Below are 11,108 nucleotides of genomic sequence, written 5' to 3' on the forward strand. Positions count from 1 at the left end.
TATATATATATATATATATATATAATAATAATAATAAAAATTTTCCAAAAACCAAATAAAGCAGTAACTTTTGAAACTCAAAAGTTTTTTTTATTTTACGCTGGAAAGTAAAATCTGTGTGCAAAAATATATTTTAACCAAAGACGATAGATTAAAACCATGCATACTAAGCATTTCGACAAGGAATTAAGCCAATAAAATAAACTAAAACAAGTGACAACGTTAATTGTTTTGCAAAAAAAAAGAGGCAAAATTTGAACTTTAAAATATGTAATAAAATATAATTATTATTCGATATGTATTAATCCTCAATCAAATCTGACTTTTTTTATATCCTTTGTCAGCTTGATCAAGTGAGTTGTTTACCTGGAAAATGTTTTACTGGTCTTTTCATCCATAACACATCTCTTCTCACCCTTTCAGAGTCCCCAACAAATATATACCATTGCTCCTCCATTTTGCTCCCATAATAGTCGAGTTTGGCCCGTGTTGTTTTCCGATCGAGTACTACCTGCCTTCAATCCTTTTTCGTGGCATAGAGAGAAACTTAAGTGAAGAAGACAACGAAAGTTTTTACATGGAGATTGAAGAGCAGATCATGCGCCTCATTTCGGATGAAGATGAGGAAGAAGAAGAACTAAAGAGGAAAAATGAATCTCCTCCGCTTGACTGGATACTTGGAAATGAGCTATAAAATCAGTCTCATATCACAGGTAATTAGATGTCCTATCTTGTATATATGTTAAATTTGCACAATTGATATGACATGATACAAAACATGATTGATATATGTACGTGGTATGATTGATAAGACCGGTATAAGAATATAGAATCCACATGAATCCTATGGCATATATAAAACACATTGCATATAGTATATATGATACATATGAATTATATAAATATTTAGTTTAAATTTAATTATTTAGTTTTAAAGATATTCCACATTTTTGTAGAAAACAAAGAATTGCGACCTTGACGTATTGCGAGTACTAGGTTCAGGAACCTTTGGAGCAGTCTATCATGGTAAATGGAGAGGAGCTGATGTTGCCATAAAGAATATCCAATATATATATTTTGCTGGAAAATCTTGGATACGAGAACGGACAGTATGTCTTTCAAATGCAAAAAAAAAGAAAAATTTCTCTATTGTTTTATCATCTCATTCTTGAAATTCTAACTATATGTCATTGTCTATCATATTCTTAGAGAGCTGACTTTTAAGATGAAATGTTCATTCTTACTAATTTGCACCACTCAAATATTATAGCATTTTATGGTATTGTTTGGGATGGCCCTGAGGGATCTTTTGCAACCATCACTAAATATATGGTTGACGGTTCACCACGAAGTGCACTTATAAACTATAGTGAGTATGTTGTTTATTTTAGCTTAATGCACCTTGCACCACTAATTTATCTTATTTTGTACTCATATATTTTTCATTGTAATGGATAAATTATATATTGAATTTAAGCAGGTTTCTTGATAAAAGGAAACGACTATTAATTGCCATAGATGTGGGTTTTGAGATGGAATATCTACACGATCAAAATATTATTCTTTTTTATTTGAAAAGTGACAACTTGCTTGTTAACTTGAGGGATCCTAATCGACCAATATGCGAGGTATTAATTCATTTTTAGTATTGTATTTATTTCAAGATTTATTATTTTTTATGTTTTCATGTAAACAACCCATGAAAATCTTTGTGTATATATGTTATGACTATTTTTTGTTTTGTTTTCTAATTTGTTGTGGCTGTAACTTATTAATTGTAATACAATGTCATAATTTCATTTTTTAAAAGATATATATCAAGAGATTAGGATGAAGAACCTAGTGAAGTTAATACCTTATGATTATTTTCTAAAATTATGCGTTGTTTCAAAAGATAATAATTTCTTTCCATTTTTTGTAATGATATGTATAATATTATGCAAATAAATATGCACAATTCTTATGCGAGCATTACATAGGCTGCCTGACAAGTAAGCAATTAGAATCATTTTATATTGGTCGAATACTCGAATATATTAATGGATAATTCTTTGTGGATTAATTTATTTATAGGTCGGTGATTTTGGCCTTTCAAAAGTTAAGTGTAGCACCTTAATATCATGTGTCAATGCATGTGGAACAATCCCTTGGATGACACCTTAGCTTATGAATGGAAGAAGATTTTGTCTCCGAAAAGGTATGTATAAAAATTCAAATGCACGAAAAAATCAATAAGTATTTATCTTAAATTATTTTTAATATCTGTATCATTAACCTAGGTTGAGGTATTTTCTTTTAGCTGATACTGTGATGTGGGAGCTTCTTATGGGCAAAGAGTCATATGCTAGCATACCTGATGAAGCAATTATATTGTAGGTATCATTCTATCTCACATCATTTTTTGTTGTACTAATATCACATGTAATTAACAATAAGCATTATTAATAGATGGAATAGTTGGCAACACTCCAAGGCCTTCAGTTCGAGAATCTTGTGACCCTGAGTGGAGAAGCTTGATGGAACAGTGTTGATCAACAGAACCATCAAAAAGGCCTTGCTTCATTGAGATTGCTAATAGATTGTGTTTCATGGCATCTCCTCTTTTACAACAAAGCCAAACCTAATCATCTCAACAATTTTCTTGAAGGTGAATTTTACCCTACCAAATTAAATATTTGACATACTTTTGAATTTTGTAAAAAGAAAGATTAAGAAGTTAAAATTTTGGAGATAGAAAATTTTCATGTATAGCTTGGTCTTTTTTATTCAACTTAAAGAAGTTTTTTATTTGATTTCAGGCACTCTCCGTCTTACCTTATGCCAAAACCATAGGTAAATTTTATTCTAATTTTAAACATACAAATTAATTTATATATTTCGTATTGCCATCATTCATTTTATTCAATTTATGAACTTAGGTTGATGCTTAATTATGCAAAAAGCAAATTATTATGGTGCATGAGGTGCATATCTCTCAAGTCAATTCTCATACACATCTCAGGGAGGTATGACAGCTCCGATTGGGATGACACTAATTTACTGAATGATGTATGAGTTCAATCAAACCATCAATGCCTCATAGCACGATCGGTGTCGACATCCCCATTGAGTAGTAACGAGCTCAGTACATTTGACCTCATTCTTTGGTCTCTTTTGCCTGCTTAGTCTCCTTGCCTTGAACCAGGACACATGGTCCGCTCCGCTTCCTTTGCCTTGAGCCAAGAGAGATTATTGGGTTCGGACACCTGACATAGCTTACGTTCGGTATTTATAGTACTGAGCAGTACTGAGCTCGATATAGTGAAGTACTGAGTACCGAGTAGTACTAAGCTCGATACAGTGAAGTACTGAGTACCGAGTAGTACGGAGCTCAGTACTGAGCAGTAACAAGCTCGATACCGCTTGGTATTGTTCAATATCGAGTAGTAGGTGATGTGGGGTATTTTCATTGGGCTCCGAACACGTCCGGTATCCGAACCCAATAATTTGCCGCCGATGAGAGATGTACGGTGCCCATAAGGAAATCGGCCTCGACACCGCCGGCAAACAGCAGAACGATTTTGCTTCGGCACTCCTTTGTAGGTATGTAAGTGTTATTCATCATCTCACCAGTTGATTTTGAAACCCCTAAAGCTTTGGAAATCGATCTGAGGAAGGGGATGAAGCGGCGGTTTATGACTTTGATTACATTTTTTTTCTTCTAGGTGTTTATCTGAAGGGTTGTTTTATTTTACTTAAACTAAGGCTGATTAGGCTATCAATTGATCACCTAATTTGTAGATCTATTCGTTTTATGTTCTTTCTTTTGGCGTGTAAGTGGATTGTGGTGTGGAGCAGTCTCGTGTAATTAAAAAAAATCATGTAATGAAAGTTTCTCCTTTAGAGGCCTTCGATTTGTTTTGTATAATCACTTAATCTCACAAGATCAAGTGCCTCAGAAGTTCAAATAGTTACAAAGAAATTAATAGATATAAAAAAAATCTAAGGCATGTAATGGGAAACTTGTTGGGATGGATTCATCGTATTTTCTTGATTGTATAAAAAATAGTGAATATTATATTTAATTTGTGGTCTATCAAACTATGAATTGCTTATCATAATTGTATGCTTTAATGAACATTAGAAAGCCTATATCCTATGTTCCTCTAAATCAAATACAATTTGGTTTATTCGCAATTTCTTTGTGATTTGACCATGGTATCATTAAAAATATTCATAAGTATGTGCTATTAGAATATTAAAGTAAAGGAATTATTGCAAGTAATCACTAATCACTATAATAGAATAATATACAAAAATTAGAATTTAAAGCAGAAAGGGAACTTCATGCTCGATAACACTTTAATCATTTGGAAAACAAAACTATTTTGCAATTTCTTTAATTATTCCATTACTGTTAACGCCTACAAATCAAACCACACACAAAAAGGGGCAAAATCGCCCAATCAAGCAACGCGTGTGTCGACTCAAAAAGTTATCGACAGTTTAAACGAGTATTTCCAGACTGTAAGATTACCTATTTAGCTCATTGACTTTATATCAGAACTTAAAATTGTGAAAATAATATGATCATTATACATTGTAAGAGAAGGCAAAAAAATGATGAAAATGCAAACAAACAAAAAAATGTGCCCTCGCCCTATGGGTCAAGTGAGCTTTTTTTAGGAGAGAGCATGAGATGGTATGATTTTCATTTGATTAGATTATAATTGCTAGCTATTAAGGAAATTAATCTTTATGTAATTTACAGTCAATACTAGATTGTTTATAATTATGATGAATCAATTGTATACATAGGGATGGATTTTGGTCATCTTAGGAAGCTAAGCTAAAATGGGTAAAGCTAATTAATTTCATAAGTGGTTGGTAAAACGAGAATGTTAAGCTCTAACTTTCTCTTATTTAATACAGATAAATACTTGTAACATGCTTGCTAAGGAAGGGTTAATGCTGGAAGATGAGAATTTATATTTGGAGTATGTTTTTGTAAGCCAAAATGTGAATGACCTGAAACTTTGAAATTTTAAGGATAAATGATTTCGATTTGAAAATCGTATTAATTTTAAAATATCTCTTTTGAATGTTATTAGTATATCCCTTTGAGATGCATTCAATTTACCCTATAAAAAATTTGTTTGTTTGTTGTTTTTTATATATGATTAGTGTATCCTTCTAAGTACTTAACAATTTCTTTCAATATCTATAATGTTATTTCCTTTTAATTTTTTCATGTTGGACATAAGATTTATATGGTGATAATATTCATTTCATTTATATTTGAATAGTATTCTTATTTATTTTTAAAAAATGGTTAAAACCATTGCTACGTCCAAAATATAAAGCAGTTTCTAAACCACTACAATAATTCCTTCTAGCGAATACAAATAAAAAAAATTCTAACAGTCATTAAATTGTTGCAATTAATTTGGTCGCATTTTAAACCACTGCAGTTAGAAAAAAATGAAGCACTTCTAAAACCCTATTGAAATATGAAGGCTAATACACAAATAGTTTAGAAATCGTTATATAATATAAAAATGCATATCTTTGGTTAGAATGCATCACCTTCATTCGCAGATTAGTATTGATTAACTGGCTCTAATACAAATATATACATGAATAATCACATAAAATTGAACTAGTAACACAATACACCAATACCCTAAAATTACATATGAACATTTGATATATTTCTAAAACCTACTGTTTAGCTTCATCAAGATATCAGTATCAGTGACATGACATGGAACTTATTGAATTAGTTCATGAAATTGAATATTTCTATTTTAAAAAAATAGTCACACTGCTTCTTTCTTAGAGCTGCCAATACAATAATAAGGTAGTGATCAGTCACAGCCGTGAAGGAAGTGGGCTGGAATAACTGTGAGGGTAATGAATTTGCTAAAATGAAAAAGTGAAGGAGTGCCAGCTAGATTTATTCTCATTAATTTGTGCTGATCAGAATGCTCGTAAGACATAAACTATTGCTTGCATTCATGCATTTGGTGTGTTTATGAAGCCATTAAAACATGAATAAATTTTCATTACATGAGCCATGCATGGCTTATGACTATTACTTTACTAACATAACTAATTAAATGCTTATAACATGAAAAAAAAAATTAAATTAACCTATCAACTTATATAATTTAATATGTTATCACTCTAACTACTACTATAACTACTATTATGTCTTCAATGAATGTTAAGTTTTGCTTCTCTCAAGTAAAATGGTTTTTCAAGTACTTAAAGCTAACAAAATCATTGAGATATTGGAGTTAACTAAAAAAATGTAAGATCATTTGTTCAATTTTATTTTAGATAATCGATTTTGAATGCAATATTTTATTGGACTATGTCATTTTTTAGATGTTATTTTTAACTTTTCTTATTTTTGAGGGTTATTGTATTCAGTTAGTTATTAGATTACTTTATTTCTTTATGCAAAAATATTTTAAATTTAACGAATAATTTAATCAATAATTGAAAACTAAAGTATTGCATAATTTATAATTACTTTTCTACTTCTGATACAAGGAATATCTACAAACACACATATAATTATTTTTTTTAATTTATTTTAACTTTATGATATTTTGATATCAAAATCATCACTTTACTTAGTTTACTTTAGTTCCTACTGAATTGTGGTCAAAAAAATATTTTATGAGTATAACATAAATGTTAATTAATTATATTATTTGTTATATTGATTTTTAAATTAAGTTATAGGCATGTGAAATCAATTAATTGCATTTAATCACCATTTACTGCATTAATCTTAGCCACTTTAATGAGGCCGGCGTTGCCACTAAACAAGGACACACACTGGAGAAAAGAACTTCGGGAGGAGGCGTCAGTTCCAGCCACCACCTCTTTGCTTTGAAGGTTCACGCTCACGTCAATGCTAGATCTCCTATTCTGCACCACCTGCACAGTCTCGTCAGGATACATAGAGAAAACAGGGAAATAGAAAAAAGAACAGAGCTCTTATTACGGAAGGAGAATTTCCCTTCACGAATAAAAAATCCAAAAAAAAAAAAAACTCCTCCACTCTTCTAAGTGGAAACTATTTATACACATAAGAGAAAACAGAAAACATAACTAATGGCCAGGCTATATTGTCGGCACACAAACAGAGCTACACAGGCATTTCTAAATGCCGCAAGTAGACGCTCCGGCGTCATTTAAGCTAACTACAGAACTCGTCCTTACAGTGGAATGTCAATTGCCTTACTAATAATAGAACTTTGCATCTTTTCTATGCATTTATAAATGGTCATTTACTATGCATTTACATATACACTGATAACAAAATATAACTTTGTTTTTCTTTAGATCTTCATCTCTTCTTCTTGGTTTCTTCTGCTCCTCTATTTTTCTATATTCTATTTTATTTCTGCAGCTAGAGGGATTGGAACTCTTTCATTTTATTCCTTAGAACCAACTTCGGTTTTCCTTCTCTTATTGTCCATAATCTTATTTTCAAAGTATAACTACTTTCTATTAGGTTTTGGGGTGTAAGTGAGATGAACTGACTTGGGCTTGACTCGTTTATAGGCTCGCAAGCCAAACTTATTTAACTAACGAGTCGAGTTTGAGCTTGATGAGGCTCGGCTCATGAGCTCACGAACCAACTCGAATTAATATTTATTTTTTTAATTATTAATATTTTTAATACATTTAAAAGTTTAAAAAATACGAGCTCTCCACCTGTGCTAATAAATGCTTGTAAATGTTATTGTTTTAATTATTATTAAAAGTGAAATTTTCATATATATATATATATATATATATATATATATATATATATAATTTAAAAGATGCACTCCCAGAGCAACAACATTAATTATATTTTGTTTGACCCAATATATATGAAAATAATCTGCGCACTCACACAGCTACTCCCTCGCTTTCTTTCTGCTCTCAGTCTCTCACAATGGCTTTGATGGGTTCCATATCGGGCACCGGCAGCAGAATCTCTGGACTCCTTCGCCTTCAGCGATCGACACCAGCTTCCTCGATTGCCTTCTTGGCAGCCCCCCGGCTCTCTGGTAACGTCAGCGACGGCAAAAACCTCATTTCTGGAAGGCAGCTCTGCCCATCCCTCTTTCAAGGGATAAATCCATCTCTTATTCCGACGGTCGCAGGAAAACGCTAGATTCTCCGTCTGATAGCCGCCGCTGCCTCTTCGTCTCAGGCCGAAGGGGAAGTGCCGGTTCCCTTCACCGTCAAGTACCAGGCTCTCATCACGGGTTCTTTCTTTTTCTTGTGGTATTTTCTAAATGTGGTCTTTAACATTCTGAACAAGAAGATCTGCAACTACTTCCCCTATCCATACTTTGTTTCTGTCATACATCTCTTCGTGAGTGTCGTGTATTGTCTCGTGAGCTGGTTGGTTGGCCTTCCTAAATGCGCTCCCATTGACTCCAACATTTTGAAGTTGCTTATCCCAGTTGGGATTTGCCATGCCCTTGGTCTTGTTACTAGTAATGTTTCATTTGCTGCTGTTGCAGTGTCCTTCACCCACAAGCTTCGGAACCTTTCTTCAATGCAGCAGCTTCACAATTCATTCTTGGCCAGCAGATTACCTTTGCATTATGGTTGTCTCATGCACCAGTTGTAATTGGTGTCTCCATGGCCTCTTTAACTGAGTTATCATTCAACTGGCTTGGCTTTATTAGTGCTATGATTTCCAATATCTCCTTCACGTATAGAAGCATTTATTCGAAGAAAGCAATGACTGATATGGACAGCACAAATTTGTATGCTTACCTTTCAATTTTTGCACTGAACGTTTGCATTCCTCCTGCAATAATTATTGAAGGACCTCAGTTGCTGCAGAATGGCTTCAATGATGTAATAGCGAAAGTAGGTTTAACAAAGTTCATCACATATCTGTTTTGGGTGGGCATGTTTTATCACCTGTATAATCAGGTTGCAACAAACACTTTGGAAAGAGTAGCTCCACTCACACATGCAGTTGGAAATGTATTGAAGCGTGTGTTTGTTATTGGCTTCTCAATCGTTGTATTTGGAAACAAGATCTCAACTGAAACTGGCATTGGAACTTGCATTGCGATTGCCGGAGTCTCTATTTACTCCTACATTAAGACTAAAATGGAAGAGGAAAAAAGGAAAACAATTACAGCTTGATTGGGGCTGATGGAAAGAATCAATATTTCATTGCCAGGAGAAAGCTAGAGTTTTCGCACGGATGTAAACCACTTGCATGTTTACTCATCCTTACTATTTATTTTCTATGTGTCTTATTTTTTTTGTTTCTCGGTTTGACTTGCAAAACAGATACCAATTTGCTCACTAGCGAATAACTTGTTGCATAAACTTATCTTCCAAGACAGCCAACCGTTTATGAGGATGGTATCAGATGGCTCCTAGCATTAGTTCTTATTATAATAACAAAAACATTAATTATATTTTGCAAAAGTTGCAAGCCTTCTTTTCTTCAGGGCGGGAAAATCGAAATAGAGCGAAAAAATGAAAACTAGGCAGGAAAATTGAAACTGGGTGGAAAATGAAAACGGCGTGCGAAATCGAGCGGCTTGATGAGCTTGTTATAATGACTCGAATCAAACTCAATTTTTGAGCTCAACTCAAGTTCGAGCTTGATATTTTACTCACGAGTCGAGCTCGAACACCCCTTGACTCGGGCTCTACTCCACAAGTTTACACCCCTAATTAGGTTTACAGTTATGATATTCATTTTTATAAATTCCTTGATTTCTCCATTAAGAATTCACTGAATAAAAACTATATGGGTTGTAATTCCTAAACGAAACTACCTGCAATTACAATAAATAGTTTCATAAGTTAACATAATTATTCCATGGTTTTTTAATTATAAGCAGCCGCCATTACCTGCAACTTTTATTTAATTAATGAAATTTACCTGCAATTACAATAAATAGTTTCATAAGTTAACATAATTATTCCATGGTTTTTTAATTATAAGCAGCCGCCATTACCTGCAACTTTTATTTAATTAATGAAATTTTTAGTTTACAATCATTTAGTAATTAAATTCCATCTTTAATACATTTTATTATATTACTCATAATTTCTTATAACTAATATAAAAATTTATGTTGATTACAAAGATTTGATGAATTGAACGAAGATTTGATTACTCATACTTTCTTAGGTTACGAAAAATGAGAAAATTGAAGAATGATGAAGCATCTGCGATATGGGAGCGGGATTCAACTGGACTAGAACTGCAGCCTAAAAGAAAGACCATTGATGTATCTTATGAATGGTGAAAGGAGAAATTGAATGTCTTTATTTTGTGTGCGTAGTGGAAATTGCATGTTTTTCTAAGCTTCCCTCTTGCATGTGCATGGCGTGATCTCGCTATGCACTAGCTTTAAGGACTGAGAAAAATTTCTACTCGTAACTAAAAATTAATATTTTAGGAATTAAGTAATATAGAAATCTAACGATCTAGATAATAGCGAGAATCATTCGGAGTTGCATGCATATTATTGCATTTCTCTCCTTCTTGGTTAAAAGGCACTTCCTCACCTGCGGGTAGAGTCCAGATAATCTAACATATGAGGATGAGGTGCCAGATCTGGGGATGCCCAGTCTTTTTCTAAAAATTATTTTCTATAAGCCTAATTTTAAAATTCTATGCATACTTGATTTAGACCTTTTAACAAGCATGTCTTGCATTAAAAACTCATTAAATTAAAATTAATTGCATTAGCTCTAAGAGTATTCACCCTACATAAGACTAAGGCTACTTTGGAAACTATCTATATGTCAATCTTACTTCTAAAACACTCAACCTACCTATCCATCTTTCATAAAGACTAGATAACATGGATTTTATCTGTTTAGATGGTTAGTTGGCTTTTCTTTAGGCAGGATATAAGCCCAGATGCATTATCTATGACACATGTGTTAGTATTGGGTGTAGAACACTAAACCCACCTTAGATTTAGGGTTTAAGGCTACTACATTTGGTGTCTCATAATTCGACTCATCGGTGGGTATGTTCTCTTTTCTTTAGGGGCTATAAATCCTACCTATACGTGTCACATGGATGATGCCTGCTCCATCACTCCACTCTACATGCTTTGAGTGCG

General features: G+C 32.9%; 1 protein-coding gene and 1 pseudogene across 1 annotated transcript in view; both read left to right on the forward strand.

The window, feature by feature from the left end:
• LOC114580651 (cytoplasmic tyrosine-protein kinase BMX-like) overlaps window positions 1–2,376 on the forward strand; it is a 12,504-nt gene extending 10,128 nt beyond the window's left edge. Inside the window, 5 exon segments of the mRNA XM_028698834.1 lie at window positions 957–1,113; window positions 1,214–1,373; window positions 1,481–1,628; window positions 2,074–2,197; window positions 2,300–2,376. Coding sequence (XP_028554667.1) covers window positions 957–1,113; window positions 1,214–1,373; window positions 1,481–1,628; window positions 2,074–2,197; window positions 2,300–2,376 — 666 coding nt within the window.
• The window catches only part of LOC110095893, a 24,907-nt pseudogene extending 15,736 nt beyond the window's left edge, over window positions 1–9,171 (forward strand).
• Window positions 9,172–11,108: the final 1,937 nt, after the last annotated feature.

This window comes from Dendrobium catenatum, unplaced genomic scaffold (genome assembly GCF_001605985.2).
Source record: "Dendrobium catenatum unplaced genomic scaffold, ASM160598v2 fragScaff_scaffold_1158, whole genome shotgun sequence".
Classification (NCBI taxonomy): Eukaryota; Viridiplantae; Streptophyta; class Magnoliopsida; order Asparagales; family Orchidaceae; genus Dendrobium; species Dendrobium catenatum.